Source organism: Setaria italica, chromosome V (assembly GCF_000263155.2).
Source record: "Setaria italica strain Yugu1 chromosome V, Setaria_italica_v2.0, whole genome shotgun sequence".
NCBI classification, from domain to species: Eukaryota; Viridiplantae; Streptophyta; class Magnoliopsida; order Poales; family Poaceae; genus Setaria; species Setaria italica.
In genome coordinates this window covers 39,346,591-39,364,160 of record NC_028454.1, presented here as the reverse complement: position 1 = coordinate 39,364,160, position 17,570 = coordinate 39,346,591, and the positions used below count along the sequence as shown (strand labels likewise).

The 17,570-nt window shown below is 49.6% G+C and overlaps 2 protein-coding genes across 2 annotated transcripts; both read left to right on the top strand.

The window, feature by feature from the left end:
* Positions 1-6,941: 6,941 nt before the first annotated feature.
* On the top strand, positions 6,942-8,993 carry LOC101763690 (probable sugar phosphate/phosphate translocator At2g25520). The gene is made up of 2 exons (XM_004970227.3): positions 6,942-8,250; positions 8,609-8,993. The coding sequence occupies exon 1, from the start codon at positions 7,124-7,126 to the stop codon at positions 8,204-8,206; it is 1,083 nt and encodes a 360-aa protein (XP_004970284.1). The 5' UTR covers positions 6,942-7,123; the 3' UTR covers positions 8,207-8,250; positions 8,609-8,993.
* Positions 8,994-14,562: 5,569 nt separating this feature from the next.
* On the top strand, positions 14,563-17,367 carry LOC101763284 (probable auxin efflux carrier component 9). Its single transcript, XM_004970226.2, has 5 exons — positions 14,563-15,577; positions 15,690-15,775; positions 15,918-16,075; positions 16,770-16,846; positions 16,961-17,367. The coding sequence occupies exons 1-5, from the start codon at positions 14,694-14,696 to the stop codon at positions 17,025-17,027; spliced, it is 1,272 nt and encodes a 423-aa protein (XP_004970283.1). The 5' UTR covers positions 14,563-14,693; the 3' UTR covers positions 17,028-17,367.
* The last annotated feature ends 203 nt before the right edge of the window (positions 17,368-17,570 follow it).

The following is a 17,570-nucleotide window of genomic DNA, read 5'->3' as shown; positions in this document are numbered from 1 at the left end:
GACACGTGCCCATCCGTGATTCGTCCTGATAAGTGGAGTTCGTTTTTGAGTTTCAAACTTCAAATGTATTTTTCTCCCAAACTTTTTCCGAATCCATTTGAACCACTATATTGTTGAGAATTAATATCCAATATGAATATGTTTTGTTATATTTTTAAAATTCAACATTTTTCGATGAACTATTTCAATATTTTTTATGTAAAAAGAGTTGGCAAATGTCAAAAAAATGTTGAACCAAAAAATTTTGGTGTGAATAAAGAAATGTTGAGATATAATGTTAGTGGATGTAAAAATATTGAAGAAAAATGTTGGTGCCTATAAAAATGTTAATCAACGTTAAGAAATGTTGGTGACAATTAAGCTTGGTTAAAAAAAATGTTGACGAATATTAAGAAATGTTGGTGAATGTAAAAAAATGTTAAATAAAATGGTTCAATCAAAATTTGAACACTTGGTTCAAACTACGGATTTTTTCTACGAATCATCGTTTTGCACGAAAATCAAGGTGCATGCCAGAAGCTGTTGTCCCTTCCACTCCCTTCCACTGGTGGCTTGTTTCAATGTTAGCGCAAAAAATAAGCAGGCCTGGTTTGGTTTACGGTGCTTATAAGCACCCGTCACATCGATGTTTAGATACTAATTAGAAGTATTAAACGTAGACTATTTACAAAACTCACTACATAAGCGGAGGCTAAACGACGAGATGAATCTATTAAGCCTAATTAGTCCATAATTTGAGAATGTGTTGCTACAGTAAATATTTGCTAATGATGAATTGATTAGGCTTAATTAGGCTTAATAGATTCGTCTCGCCGTTTAGCCTCCACTTATGTAATGGGTTTTGTAAATAGTCTACGTTTAATACTCCTAATTAGTTTCTAAACATTCGATGTGACACGTGCTAAAAATAAGCAAACGGAACCAAACAGCCCCTCATGAATGAATGGGCTGTGAGCGTGAGCAAACCGTGTGATACAGCGCTTATCCAACCTCCGGAATATGCATAGGAGCCCCGGGGGAGGCAGCAACCCCGTGTCCCCGTCCACTAGTGAACTCTTGCCGTGCGCGCTCCGGCGCTCGGTCAAAGCTGCCAACTACACCTATCCCACCACAGCCTAACTCCAGAGCTGCCGAATTTTCGGCTCTTGTAGCCTTGTAGGGTGGGGATGGGATGTGCCGCGCGTGTGGTGGCTTGGCTCGGTCGCGACTCACCAATGCACCACCACAGCGCCACTCTAGCGTATGCACGGCCTCCACGGGAAGGATGCAAAGGCCCTTGCTTCGGTTGACGATGCACCGTCGCTCCTTAGCCACCGACTGCACGGCATTGAAAGGGGGCTCACTTTTGCCAACAATTCTAGCATACGAGATCGGAGCTAGTGATTGTAGGATCGATCGTTTTCGCTGCCGTTCCGACGTCCCTTTCTGCTCTGCGGACTCAAGTCGAGCATCTGGCAAATCCGAGTGTCATCATCTGTCCTCCGGTGAAGGGAAACCACGCTCGGGCAGGCTGCGCATGTTGCTTGTCCTTGTCCGGTCCTGAGGTGATGCCTCGTAGAAAAATCACGAAGCAAAATTACTACCCCGGTGCCGACGTTTATGCTGAAGATATCACTACGATGGAAAGGTTGTCATCAGCTCAAGTGAACCAAGCAAGTCCTAGTTAGTGAACAGTGCTACCTTTGCCACGCACCAAATGCTACCGTGCATCAGCCAACGGAATGATGCGGTACAAAGTTGGCAACTGCTGAAGGGAACTTGAGTGCGTCAGCAGCTAGCAGGATCCCGGGTAGACAGTCCTTGTCAGGGGAAAAGAAGAGCTCGCGCTCGCCTCACCTGCCCAGGCGGTCTCCAGGAAGCTTTACATCCATGATCCATAAGCAGGTGGCTCAACCTGTCAACCATAACAAAAGCGCCAACTTAATTGGTACTCGGCTTCCATCAGTTCTTCCCTCCCGCGCACGTTAAATTACATCTCTCTTACCGGAGACAACGCTGGCTTAACCATACACAACCCATCTATCGTGCTGCTCGTCCTTTCCATTTTGGCAATTTGCCGTTGTTCCATCGCGCACATCACCTTGGATTGCGGATTGCCTGTCCTGTCCATGAAAGATAAACCAAAAGCGCTCTGCTCGCTGCAGCCCTGAAGCTTCCGACGAACGGAGCGCGAAAAGCAGCAGCCTGACGTCTTTCCAGGGGCTCACAATTCCAGCCCGGATCGAGCACAGTACATTTTCTGTATCCAGCAATGAAGGCCGATTCGCAGGCACTCCGTACTGGCGACCTCCGAGAGAGGCCGGTGCGGTTCACGTGGGAATATGCCGCCACAGGCGCTGGAGAAAGAGAGAGAGAGAGAGAAAAATGCCCCGAACCAGAACCAGATCTCATCTCGCCGGGAGGACCCGTGCCCGTCCGGTCCGGACGTCCGGACCACCACATGCAGAAGCAGAACACGCTCGCCGGACGAGCTCACCAACTCGTCGCGCCCGCCCGGTCTCGGCCAACCTCCCCGCGCCGCCCTATTCAATCCCATCGTTTTCCTGCGCCTGCACTGCGCTGCAAGCCTCGGTACGCTCCAACGCCGTCGGCGTCACCCGCGCCCTGCTGGGCCTCGCCGAACCGCACCAGACTGGTCGCCATTTTTCCACGCGGGGCTCGGCGCCTCGCCAACACCGCGTGTCAGCGTCGCCTCTTGGTCCTTGGAGTCTTTCGTTCACGCGCCGCTGGATGGTCCACTTCCTCTCCGCGGGTTCGGCACGGCGGGGGCCGGGGAGGATGGAGATGGAACGGAGAGGTCGCTCGGTTCGATTCCGTGAGGCTGCAGGCTGGTGATGAGGGCATGAGGCCCCGCGCTTTGGGTTGGAATGGAACGGAAGAAGGGGTTCCTGTCTGAATTAGGTGAGCGGCACATTCTTGATCTCTTTTTTCTCGCTCAAGCTCATTTTCATCCCGTCTCGGCGTGAAGAGTCAGACCTGGCCAAACAATTGAACAAAGATGTCTGGACGCTGGTTCCGATCACATTAGAGATTAGACTACGCTCATGGCGTCAGAAAGTCTGACGGGCCATGATTTTGGTGGAATCTGTTCTTGGGCGGTGGAGATGGACCTTCCCAAGACAGGCAACAGAAGATGGGGCAAGGCCGAGAGGCGTGATGCGGTTTCGACGGCGGGCATCTTGACTCTTGAGCCGAGTCCGGCGGCCCGGTGGCGATGCGTCGCTATGCCAGCGGAAGAACATGGCAAGCGTTGTCGATACACAGGCCTTGTTTACTTGGCAAATTTGGGAGGTGCCAAATTACTTTTACAGCACTGTAGCACACTGTAGCGTTTCGTTTGTATTTGTGAATTATTATCCAAATAATGACTAATTAGGCTTAAAAGATTCGTCTCGTAAAGTACAACAAAACTGTGCAATTAGTTTTTAATTTCGTCTACATTTAGTACTCCATGCATGTACCGCAAGTTTGATGTGATGGGGAATCTTCTTTTTGCATAGTGTCAAAGTTGGGAGTTGGGGATGAAGTAAACCAGGGGACAGTTAAACACTGCAACTGTAACAGGCAGCTTAGCTCTTTCTCGGAAGAACGTATAGCAATTAGCAAAGCATGTTCGTGCCACTGACAAACCGAATCCTGGAAAGCTTTCTTTATCAGAGATTAACTTTTTCTTCCTTTTGTCAAACTGCAATGAGCTAACCGCGCGTCGTCGGTGCTGCAACGATCAGGCCACAGTAAGCTCAAAGATGGATCTAATGCACAGCTGTACTGTGTGCGGCCATGATAGGATATGGACATGTGACTTGCTTTCTTCAGAAAAATAAAATATCATCTCCCCAGCACTGGTCACTGGCCCAGGCTAGTACTTCTTTCGTTGCAAATTATATACCATTTTAGGCTTTTTAATTCATAGATTTTGTTATACACTTAGATATACACTATATCTAAATGCATAATAATATCTATGAATCTAGAAAACTCAAAATGATTTATAATTTGGTACGGAGGGAGTAGTAGTGTAGTACTGTTCAGCTCACTGCTCTAGTGCTCTACACTAATTTGAATAGTACGAGAAAAACAAAATAGAAGAAAATCGACCGTTTACACACAGTGTCATATGCTGTTTAGATTTTTTCTTAACGAGCTGTCAGTAAACTAACCTTTGCAGCATGGGGCTAACATGCCGGATCAGCAAACGATCGAATCAGGCTGCGTATTCATATTGAGAGGGGAAGAAACACTGACTTCCGAAATGCTCCGTAGCTGTTGAGACTTGGGGTATGTGCAGGTTCGCGCAAAATTCGGTGAACCTAACCGAAGTTTTTGAAAGGGAAGGAAGCCCGCGCACATGGCGAACCCGAGCGCCATCTCGCCGACTCAGAGCGAGCTAATGGGGCGCCGCTGCTGACGCTATTCATCATGGAGCAGGAGGCGCGCGCAGCGGTGCGCTCCATGAACCCGGCCAGCTCGCCTGGGCCGGATGGCTTCGGGGCGTCTTTCTATGCGGCGCCGTGGGACACAGTGGCGCCGGCGGTCATGGAGCTGGCGCAAGCGTCGCGGAGCTAGAACGTCTGAACTGATCCTCATTGTCATGATCCCCAAGAACTCAGCTGCCGCAACACCGGGGGATTATCATCCCATCTGTCTGCAAAATTGCTCTCTGAAGATCATCTCCAAGATGCTCACGTCACGGCTGCAGCATCAAACCCCCCGCCTTGTTGATCCTGATCAAACGGGATTCATCAAGGGACGCTCAATTTCAGAGAACTTCATCTACGCGATGGAACTTATTCAGTGTTATCATCGCCGCAAGTTACCCACACTAGTCCTGAAGCTCGACTTCGCCAAAGCTTTTGACTCTGTGAATTGGCACAGCCTCAGTGCCATCATGGGCACGCGCGGCTTCCCACCTTTGTGGAACAGCTGGATCACGGCCATGCTCCAAAGTTCAAAGCTAGCTGTCTTGGTGAATGGATTTCTTGGTCCATGGGTTGTCTGTGGTCGAGGTCTGCGACAAGGGGATCCTCTATCACCCTATCTCTTCCTCCTGGTAGCGGATGTTCTGCAGCAAATGATCAAGATGGACAGCAAGATCTCACACCCAGCCGCGCCAGGGCAGCCATGTCCGGTTCTTCAATATGCAGACGACACTCTCATTCTTCTCCAAGCAGATCATGACGGGCTGGTAGCTCTGAAACAGGTGCTTGATCTGTTCTCCGAAGCAGCATGGCTGCACATCAATTTCAGCAAAAGCACAATGGTGCCAATGCACGTGGACAGCTCAACGGTGTCAACACTTCATAACATCCTTGGATGCCAGCTCGGTTCTTTTCCTCAAACATATCTGGGGCTGCCACTGTCGAATGAGAAGCTGAATCTCTCAGCATTCAGTCCTCTCATTGCCTGAGCAGATCAACAACTCAGCGGCTGGCGCGCCTACTTGCTCAACCTGATGGGACGGGCGGTGTTGATCAACAGTGTCATGGATAGTCAGCTCACTTATGCTATGTCTGTGCTGCTCCTTCCGCCTGGAACAATCGATGCTTTGAACCGCTGGCAGTGTTGTTTCCTGTGGACCGACGAAGACACTGTCAGTGGAGCTCAGTGCCTAGTTGCTTGGGAACAAGCCTGCCAGCCCAAAGAGCAAGGGGGGCTCGACATCAAGGATCTGAACACCAAGAACAAGAGCTTGCTGCTCAAACTCCTCCACCGCATACACCACCCCGACGGGTCGTGCTAGACGCGCTGGGTCCAAGGCCATGTCGACCTTGTGTCCCTGAGAGGTGACATCGAAGGAGTGCACTGGGGGGCTCTGGAGGAACTACTGCCGCTATACCGCACCGTTACCTGCTCAGAGGTCCGCGATGGTGCGGCCACAAATTTCTAGCACGACCGATGGCTTTCAGCCGGCAGACTGGATGCGTTATCCCCCCTGTTCTACTCGCATGCTACCGGCGGTGAAGTCTCTGTTGCGCAAATCATGGAAGAGGGCCTGAGCAGATATCTTGCCCCGCGGCTCTTGCGCCTGGCCTGCGAGGAACTTGCTCAGTTGAATGCCCTGCTCGCTCAAGATCTGCAGGAAGGAGACGACCGGTGTCACTACAACCTGAACCAGAACGCCATGGCTCTTCAATCCGGTGCAGCTTACAATAAGATCATGGCCGCCACTGGATCTCCCCCCAATGCTTTTGCGAAGTTCGTCTGGCACAACCGCGCGCCACCTCGCGTGCAATTCTTCACCTGGCTCCTGGTACAGGAGCGCATCCAACGCCGCGCCAACTTGGTCACGAAACAACTTGGACAAAACCATCTCCCTAGCTTGTTTTATTGCTGAAACTTAAGTGTAATGCCTTTGGCCTTCAACCGGCCTTATAATGAATCAGGCCCGTTGACCCTGAAAAAAAAGAGGAAGGAAGCCTTTCAAATTCATGATCTAACCTCTTTTTTTTTAAGCGTGATCATACTATTTATTTATGTGTCTTAGCAAATTCTACTACTACGATTCTGCATGACACACATAATACTTGGCGACTGGCGAGTTCATGCACGCGGCACACCTATATTGTACGAGTGTCATTTAAGTATCTAACTGGCCAATCTTGACGTGCGGTGCCACCCTGACTGATATCACGAGCATCGTACCAATCTCAAAGCATCCACAGCGCACCAAAGCTCGGCACGGTACGCAAGAACGAACTCCCCGTCCCGTTCCCACGCGACCGGGTCGACACGGTCACACGGCCACGGAATGGAAGCTCCGAACCCGAGCCGCGACCGAGAGCGGGAGGGGCCACAATAAAACGAGTCAAAGCACCCTCCGCTAAACAGAAGCTCCTATAAAACGTCCCCCAAAGCAGCAACCCAATTGTCCACGTGGCCATCACCCCCCTCCTCCCAAGCCTGCAAGAACCCCCTGCCCACCCGCTCCAAATCCCCCCATCACCTACCTCCTCCGCCCCCGCCTCCCAGATCCGACTCCTCCTCCCTCCCTCCCTCCCTCCCTCCTTCCTCAGATCTCCCTCCCGCTCCCGCGCGAGATCCACCGCCTCCGCGCGCGCCCCCCTCACCGGAGGAGCGCTCGCGAGCTCGGGGGACAGAAGGCGGCCGGACAGGAGCCACAGCCATGGGGAAGGAGGGCGCCGGCAGCGGCGGCGGAGGCGACGGCGGCATGTCGGAGTCGGTGATCCGCAAGGTGCTCGTCTCGTACATGTACGTGGCGGTGTGGATCTTCCTCTCCTTCTCCGTCATCGTCTACAATAAGTACATCCTCGACCCCAAGATGTACAACTGGCCCTTCCCCATCTCCCTCACCATGGTCCACATGGCCTTCTGCTCCTCCCTCGCCGTCGCGCTCGTCCGCGTCCTCCGTGTCGTCGACCTGCCCTCGTCTCCCGCCATGACGCCGCAGCTCTACGTCGCCTCCGTGCTCCCCATCGGCGCGCTCTACTCGCTCTCGCTCTGGTTCTCCAACTCCGCCTACATCTACCTCTCCGTCTCCTTCATCCAGATGCTCAAGGCGCTCATGCCCGTCGCCGTCTACTCCATCGGGGTCCTCTTCAAGAAGGAGAACTTCAAGTCCTCCGCCATGCTCAACATGCTCTCCATCTCCTTCGGCGTCGCCATCGCCGCCTACGGCGAGGCCCGCTTCGACGTCCGCGGCGTCGCGCTGCAGCTCGCCGCCGTCGCCTTCGAGGCCACGCGCCTCGTCCTCATCCAGATCCTCCTCACCTCCAAGGGCATCTCCCTCAACCCCATCACCTCGCTCTACTACGTCGCGCCATGCTGCCTCGCCTTCCTCGTCGTGCCCTGGGTCTTCGTCGAGCTGCCCAGGCTGCGCGCCGTCGGCACCTTCCAGCCGGATCTCTTCGTCTTCGGCACCAACTCGCTCTGCGCCTTCGCGCTCAACCTCGCCGTCTTCCTGCTCGTCGGCAAGACGTCCGCGCTCACCATGAACGTCGCCGGCGTCGTCAAGGACTGGCTGCTCATCGCCTTCTCGTGGTCCGTCATCCGCGACACCGTCACTCCCATCAACCTCTTCGGCTACGGCATCGCCTTCCTCGGCGTGGGCTACTACAACCACGTCAAGCTGCAGGCGCTCAAGGCCAAGGAGGCGCAGAAGAAGGCGGCGCAGGCCGACGAAGAGGCCGGCTCGCTGCTGCAGGAGCGCGACTCGCACGGCGACCGCAAGACTGACAACCAGGCCTAGCGAGTGTGACGGATCTGAAGATCCAACCGCTCTCGCCCGATTCGGTCGGTTCTGAATCCACTCCCCCCTAGTGTACTCCAAATGTGTGATCCGATCCTTACAAGTTTGATGCAAAATTTGTTCATTTCTTGTCTTGGTCTGGTGGTAGCAAGGCAAATAAGCACGGGAAAGATGCAAGCTTTGTGTCGAACATGTGAAAAAAATATATGAGCAATTTTTGTCTTTTTGTCCAGCTGTAGTAGTTACACTGCATTGACAGTAGCTATGGATGAATCATCAAACATTGGATCCACTCGTGTAAAACGAATGCAAATCTTGCTCAGTCTTTAGAGTAGTTAATTTGTTATTGAATAGGTAAATCTTTAACTTTTATGGTTCTAATTATGTTGGGATATTGGACAGGAGATCTGGTGTCAATGCAAACACCCTGTGAATTGGTAACTTGGTGTGTGGTTGCTTTCCATGGAGCTGGACCCGCATTTGGTGCATTTTCACGCTTTGTCCAATTCGTGGGATCCAATCATCCTATGGGGAGTCTGAAGTCTGAAGAATTGGTTGTTTGTTGAGCATCAGTCAGCACCATCATCTACCTGCAGGAGCAGGACTAGGAGAAACTTTTATCTTATACACTGCTACTGTTGTTTTGTTGTCATATTTTTCCATTCCAACCCTTAATGCCCTAGGTCATTCATTTAGTGTAGTGAAACTCTACAGTAGCGCAAATGCCTAATAGCGATTTCTATATATATTGATTTACTGAGAGTTCCAACTCAGAGTCTGTTCCTTCGCCTCGTCATGTGATGTCATGCTTCCTGAATGTGCAGGGTTCACCAATATGTAACTGTAGCTTGTCGCAGGGTTTTGATGCGACTTGTGATACCACTATACCACAGAACTATCACATTACTAGTAGAGTACCATTACCAACAGACAGTAGCTCACCTCCAGTACATGTACTGATGTACATTCTCCGGCACTCAAGTTTTCGGTTGCTTTGCCTTCTTCCTGCAGGCACCAGCCCTCGCTGGTTTTGGTAGCAACCTGACGCTCCAACAGAACCATAAAGTTTAACAAAGACTGGTGGCCTACTTGCTCGCCTAGCATACCTTGGGCCAGTTTGGCAGTGCTCCGGCTCCGGCTCCGTGCGCTTACCGAAGCACGGAGGAGCTGGAGCCGCACCAAACGGCATTGACCGCGGAGCCATTTTTTGGCACATTTGGGAGGAGCCGGAGCCGTTTTAGGCCTGCATGGAGGAGCCCAAAAAAGTGGCTCCGCGGCTCCGATTCCGGCTCCGCACGAGGAGCCCCTCGCGAGGAGCTCTGCCAAACTCGCCCGTTCTGTCTACCAATGTAACCAGTGGCATACCGTGCATCAGACTTAGTACTGGGGTCATGGAGTAAGGAACGATCACCCGTATTGAGGGTCTGAACCATAACGAAACTCCCATTGCCTCAAGGTGCCGTTCAATTGAGGGTCCTAGCCTTTTCAATTCCTGCGGCTGCACGGGTGTTCTGTACTGGACATGGGCATGCGCCTCTAGCCTGTAATTCAGGGAGATTTCAATCAGCCGCGTAGCGACTTGGATAGCCAATTTGCCTTGCTTGCTGGGAACGGGAAGGCGCCTGCAGAGTTGCAGGTCGTTGCACGGACCCGCGGCTCACATGATCCGCGTTGTACACCAAACACCAGTTGCGTTCGGGCCGCAATAATCGAACGCCGCTGCCAGCTTCCCGGCCGGGCGGTTGTACCGTGTGCCGTATTAACGGCTACGGCGGTTGGGGCTAGACCTTGACGGAGCGGACGGGACGGCATTGTTGACGAAGGCGGAAGGCTTCAGTGCGAGTGCGAGATCTTTGCGTGTCATTTCGGGAAAGCGTCGCCATTTTCCTTTTTTGAGCGAAAAAAGCGTCGTCATTTTCCGCCTCCTATTAAAGCGTCGTCGGGTCGCGTACTACGGGCCGAGCCCGTTCTCATTTCTAGATAGGCTTTACTAGAGTTGGAGGCCCATGAAAACTACCTGACCCAGAAAAGTTCGATATGGGCCTTCTACATACTGAGCCCAAAAGGATATATCGAAGTCCAACAACAAGCAACACGGCTAGAGACAGTACTGCCCAACGCGGCCCGTTCAAGATTCTGCGCGACGGTGCTCCGTCCAAGCCCACCGTCAGTTCCAAATCCAGGTCTCGCCAGTTAGGCCTCCGACTGTCCTCAAAAAAAAAAAAAAAAAAGAGTTAGGCCTCCGACTCTTTCTCGAGTATGAATCCATGAACTCCGTCAAGGCTTGTACCTCCATGCCATGGTTCGCTTTGACAAAAAGGAGCAGAATTTCCGTTCACATTTTTTTACACAAAGCAAAAAGGCGTCCTCTTCCACGACCACGAGTAGTACTCCTGTAAAGTTTTTTTTAGTCTTCCATACACTTCAGAGAATTCACCGCTGGCTGTGCTAATCACTGCCTGCATACTGCCCTGGTGGCTGGTGCTACTGCTACGGTTATGCATGCGCAAGCTTTTCAATGTTTGGTCTGCAATTCGTTTTAAAAACTAAATGTTCAGTCTGCAATTTTGCATGGTTCCAAGAAGTAGCAATAACCAGATGCAAAAGGAATTTGCTATAGCTTATGCCGTTTGGGACCAAAATTAAGTCCTCCATTTTCAACAAAAAAAAAAAGAGCGCATGGTGTGAACCGGGTGATATTTCTCTAGTCCTCCGGATTCTTGAACTCAAAGATCAAAGTGGTCTTGGCAGTGGCAGACCGTAAAAGTGCGGCCACGATCTAGGTCACTTCTCGGCATCTGCTGCCCGGCTGGTTCGCGACGGCAGACTGGACCCGCCCGTCCGCACCCAGCAGCCTCGTCGTCCCAGCCGGCCATAGTGCCCAAGTGGCCGCCGGCTGACCTCCTTTCCCGGCCGGGCCGGGGAGAAACGGCGGCGGCGGCCGGCGGCCCGCGAAACAGCTCTCGCCAAGGCGAAAAAGGCTAAGGCCTGGCAACGCACTTGGGTTGAAAACACGTCGGCTCGCATCTGCATCTGCTTGATTCCCTGTTTACAGCTCGTTTGTTAAGGAGCTACTGGCATGTCCACTATCAGCAGCAACGGTTGGTCGATTGACGAAGCATATGGGAGTAGTAGTGACCGATTTGGTACGGTGCTGATGGTGATACGTATACAACGGAGAAGCTTCATAGTAACAAATTTGAAGAGACAAGCTAGAGTAGTGTCATTAGGCAGGATCATCATGGTGAATTAGTGAAGCTAGATCGAAAGCCGATTTTCTATATCTGGTCAAGAATTACAAGCTGGGGTACAACAGAAAAGGAAAAGCGAAGTTCTGGTGGTCGCCTTTTGGTTTTGGAGCGGCGACGCATCATGCATCATGCATGCCCAGCGAGTCACGTTGGCTGGCCGGACATGGTGTACAACGCATCATATATTGAGGGGAAGAAAAGGTTGGAGAGCACAAATTTTGCAGCACGTACCGGCCAGCTGCAGGGGAATTATTAAGTGTAAAAAAAACCACGGCAACTTGCATTCATCCATGGCAACGTTTGAGCTCAATTTTCCAGCGCTTGGTGTGCGCCAAGGTGATACGGTATGAGACTCCACGGGTATACCTACCAATGCAACCGCACGCATGCCGTGATGAAAACTTGACCGCTAGCAGCTGTTGACACCTAATTTCCTTTTTAGGGTGTTGACACCTAATTTCTGATTGTCTGGGAAGAAACAGCAAATAATTGCGCACACTGCACCTGCCGGCTACACAGAGATGGAAATTAGCGAAACCGTTAATGGGCGTCGCCTGTTTTTGCGATTCGCATTCTCGCGCATGTGATTCAACACGCAGCAGTGCATGTGCACGGCCGGATTATATTGGTCAGACCTGCAGTCGCGACCCGGAAATCAAATCGATCTAGAGATCCAGGTACATACCCCATGACTTCTCATTGCTCTCTGACTTTTCAGGTGCACATAAATGTGCCAAATAAAATGCACCGATTATTGTCATCAAAAGTTGTAAATTTTTTCATTGTACTTATAGAGAAAATTCCCTATTGACACTAAAAAAATGTGGATATCATATTTGATATTGATTTTTTTAACTTTCTTATTTGATACCAGGTTGAAATTCCATTCCTTATTTAATATTTCTGTCCATTCCCTCAATTAACTCACATGAACAGTATCTCGTGGATGGTCTGCCATCTTTTCTTGACCAAAACAACATTCAAATCACCTCCAAAGTGATACAACACATGAAGGTAAATCCATTTTGCTTAAAAACACTTATGTAGCATTTAAAATATTAAAAAAATCCACCAAAATAGGCTACTTTTGAAGAATATGCAGATTTTAGGGCACAACAATACTTCCCAAAAATATGAAAAGATACCTAATATTCCTACTGTAGGATAAAGTAATTTTAAAAGTTAGTTTGTATCATAAGTTTTTAATAGAAGTTTTAAAGTCCTATAAAAAACAAATTCTAAACTCCCTTCACAAAAAAGAATTTCTGAAATAACTTGAAAATTCACTAATTAACTTATGATAGAAACTAATTTTATAAATCACTTCCCCCCATCCTAGGTATATTATGAATTTTCCACAATTTTTGGAAAGTAAGTGTGTCCCCTTAAAATTCGTACAATCTTCAAAAGTGGCCTAATTTTATGAATTTTAGTTTTAAGATTTTAAATGATGCTTATGTGTTTTAATGGAAAATGGCTTCATCTACATCTTTTATATTATCACAAAATGTTTCATAAATTTTGGAGGTGATTTGGAGGTCGTTTTGCTAGGAAAAGAGGGAAGAAATCCATGTGTTACTGTTCATACTAGTTATTTGATGGAATGGATGTAAGTGTCAAATAAGGAATAAAATTTCAACTTATTGTCAAATAAGAAGTTCATTTTTTTTCAATTTCGAATAAGGAAGTCTCATTTTTCCTAGTGTCAAATAGGGAGTTTTCCATTTATTCTGGATTTGAAGGGCCTTTGGGAGGTGTATGTGATGTACGCTGCACGGTGCGGTGTCCATGGTGGGGGTGTTATAGAGTGGTCACTGAATTTGGCGGTGAGAAGCTGCAAGGGACGGTTGGGTTGGTGGGGAGGGGGGGTGGCCAGCAGCACGCTATTGTGTGTGACTATGGTCCTGTTTGGATGCAGAGGTTAAACTTTAGTAAGTTAAAAATTAGCTTGTGATGATTCAAACAGGGGTTAAAGTGGGCTAAAAATTAGGTAACCTTGCAACTAAATTTTAGTTCATTAGCCCTACAAACCCAGCTAATGGGGGTTAATTTTAGACAAAAATAACAAAAGATCAAAATATCCTCCCACTAAAAATCCTATCCAATTTTTTCCATATCTGTAGGGGTGGAACAGAATTTTATCAATAAATTGGCTAAAAATTAGCTCCGGCTCAAAATAGGTCTGGGCTAATTTTAGCCGGCTAAAATTTACCTTTAGTTTAATTCCATCCAGGGCCTATAGCAGCTGCGAGGTGAAGAACATGAACAGGACCAGGTTTGTTGTGGACCATTCGATGAGCATCGCGCATCACTTGAAATGTTTTCAAATTTCAGGTGCTTGTAAAGAATAAAATTTCTATTGAGAATGGTCTAATTGCACGAGGAGCTCAGCATGCATACAGCACATCACACAGCACTGGCAGCAAGTACTGCTCGTAAGTACGGCCCTGTTAACTCACTCTTGTTGAGATGTTAGGGATGTTTGGATACATCTCCTAAAGTTTAGTACCCATCATATCGAATGTTTGGATACTAATTAGGAGTATTAAATATAGCCTAATTACAAAACTAATTGCACAGATGGAGTCTAATTCGCGAGACGAATCTATTAAACCTAACTAGTCCATGATCTGACAATGTGCCGCTACAGTAAACATGTGCTAATCATGAGGCTCAATAGATTCGTCTCGCGAATTAGTATAGGATTTCTACAATTAGTTTTATAATTAGCTCATGTTTAGTCCTTCTAGTTAGCATCCGAACATCCGATGTGACACTCTTAAAGTTTAGCACCTCGTATCCAAACACCCTTTTGGTGGCGTCAGCACCCAGCTAATTTCCATCAACTAGCCCCAATGCGCCTGCAGTGCGCGCATGCGTATCGCTAGCACTGCATCTGGCTTTCAGTTCCCGGTTTCGTGCCGTCCTTTTCCGCGATCCAAAACCATCTGCGCACGGAGCCTACGGACCTGACACCACCATGCAGTCACGCGCCACCGATCAAATTCCGCGTCAACCCCCACAACACCTCCCAATCTGACACTATATATACACGTCCAAGCCAAAACCTAGGCTCTCCCACACTACAACACTTTGCAGTTTGCATTCCATCGATCGCTCACAAGATCGAGAGAGAGCAAAGATCGACGATCGAGGGTTTAGTGAGGTTCCTGATTGCTTACAGTTCAATTTGTCGTTAACAGACAGCTGGTGTATAGCTAAGCGCCGCCGGCACCATGATCCCGGGATCGGCCGTGTACCACGTGGTGGAGGCGATGGCGCCGCTGTACACGGCGGCGGTTCTGGGCTACGCGTCTGTGCGGTGGCTCAAGGCCTTCTCCGACGAGCAGTGCGCGGGGATCAACCACTTCGTCGCGCTCTACGCCGTGCCGGTGCTCATCTTCCACATGGTCTCCTCCAACGACCCGTACCACATGAACGAGCGCCTCATCGCCGCCGACACGCTGCAGAAGGCCGTCATGCTGCTAGCCCTCACGGCTTGGGCCTTCTGGGCACACTTCCGCCGCCGGCGCGGAGGCGACGGCAAGGCGGCGGCGGCGGCTTCGCCGATCAAATGGGTGGTCACCAACTTCTCCGTGGCGTCGCTTCCCAACACCATCATCATGGGCGTGCCGCTCCTCGACGGCATGTACGGCTCCGTGTCGGGGGGACTCATGAAGCAGATCGTCGTCATGCAGTTCTGCATCTGGTACAACGTCGTCATCTTCCTCTACGAGTTCATGGCGGCGCGGGACGGCAGCGCCAAGATCAGCCCCGTGTCGGCGGCGGCGGCGCCGGCCGAGAAGCGCGACCGCATCGGCGAGAACGGCGGAAGCATTCATGCCGAGCGTAGTCAGAACCAGGTGGTCGTCAACATTGAGATCACCGAGGTGGCGGCGGCGGCGGATGCGTCGCCCACGGCACCACCAGAAAGCGGGGCCGAAGAGGCGGCGGCGGCGGCGGCCGCGGCCGAGGAGGTGGCAGCTGTCCCGCCGCCAGCGCCGGCCCAGCAGGTGCCACCGGTGATGCACGTCGTGTGGATGGCGGTGAAGAAGCTTCTCCAGATTCCCAATACCTACGCGAGCTTCCTTGGCCTCATCTGGTCTCTCATGGCATTCAAGTGCGTCACCCTTCCATTCTAGTATCATTTTTTAGTAACTTGTTGCCCTTTGCTAATAATTTTGTTTCCTAATGATTGCCCTAATTTGTTTTGTTTTCTCTGCGTCGATCAGGATTGGATTCTCGATGCCAAAAATCGTTGACGACTCTCTGTTCACCATCCACACAACCGCAGTTGGGTTGAGCATGTTCGCTTCAGGTCTTAGTCTGACCACCCTTCCTTTTGGAACGGTTTATTTTGGACTTGCTATACTCCTTTTTTTTTAGGAAAACTTGCTAAACTTACACGTGAATGTTGTTGATTTCTGATAATAATGCAAACATGTACGAATCATTTTCAGGAACGTTCATAGCGCGTCAGTCACGGTTCGTGCCATGCGGGTACACCATCGCGTCGCTGTCCATGGTCCTCAAGTTCCTGATCGGTCCGGTGATCATGCTGCTCGTCTCGCTCGCCATCGGAATGCACGGCACCCTTCTGCACATTGCTGTCGTACAGGTGAGCCAACACATGAACACACGTCCTTTCTATTCCTGAGAGTATTTCGCGAACTCAAATTAAAGCACGGAGCCTTTAAAAAGGACGAAAACAAATTTGACACGACTACAAAATTAAATCTTTGGGACAGATACGTGCACACTCAAAGTAAGACGGTGGCGTTTGCCTAGGCAGCCGCAACTTTCAGTTGTTGCACAACAGAAAAAAGGGCACTCGTTCATAATGAACAGATGCTGGACTGCACACGTTTCTAGTAGAATCAGGTATTCAGGTGTAGGGCAGAGCATGGTCGTGACAGCGCAACTGAGTCATCAGACGAAGCAAAGTCAGCTCCAAGTAGGTCGTCTGGGAGTACTTCGCTCGTGCAACGATCGTGTCCTCACTCGCCTGACCTTAGACCCGTTCTCTGCACCGTTTCACGTAGTTTATTTTGGTACGGAAGAGGAACACGGCTGCCAACAAATTCCTAATCATAGCACTACTATAGAAACATATAAAATAAAACTCGAAAACAGAGAGTGAAAAAAAAAACAAGAACACGCCAATTTCAGGATAAGAACAAAAAAGCCGTAGTACATGATGAAGCCATTTGTCAGACGCTAGCTTGTTGTTTACAGTATATGATTATATGGAGAAGAAAATATTAGTAGTTTAATTACCTGAGCTCACAATCTGCACGTGCGTGCGGCTGCAGGCGGCGCTCCCCCTGGCCGTAACCTCGTTCGTGTACGCGGAGGAGTACAAGGTCCACGCCGACATCATGAGCACCGGGTTTGTACCTGCTTCTACCGCTTGCTGCTGTTTAACTTTGTAGACTCAAATTTCACTGGTTCTCCTGAATTCCGTCTGACTGAGAGTCTGGTTCGTTCGTTTCTGTGTTTTCAGGGTTATTCTCGGGATATTCATATCGCTGCCGGTCACGATTGTGTACTACATACTGCTGGGGCTGTGATGGAGGAAGCTGGTTGTTGAATTGCATGTCCAGCCACCAGTCCGGCTGTTCCTAACTCAGTCCCCGGGTAGCTCGTGTTAAAACATTTTTCAATGTACAGCAAGGAACGGAAAGAAAGCCGTGTTGTCGAGGCGTGGTAGAGCTCGTGTGTTGCTGAAACATTTCAACGTACCCTTTATTGTTGGAAAAGAATAAAAAAATCCAGTGGTCAGTGGGCAAACGCACCCAAGCTAAGGCCTTGTTTATTTGTTCAACTTTGAACAACCAAAATTACTGTAGCATAACTGTAGCGTTTCGTTTGTATTTGTGAATTATTTTCTAAATATTAACTAATTAGGCTCAAAAGATTCATCTCGCAAAGTACAACAAAACTGTGCAATTAGTTTTTGATTTCGTATACATTCAGCACTCCATACATATACCGCAAATTTGATGTGATGGGGAATCTTCTTTTTGCATAGTGTCAAAGTTGGAATTTTGGGGAAGACCTAAACGGAATCGTGAAACGCGCAGGCAGCTGCATCGTTGCCAAACTCACGGGCT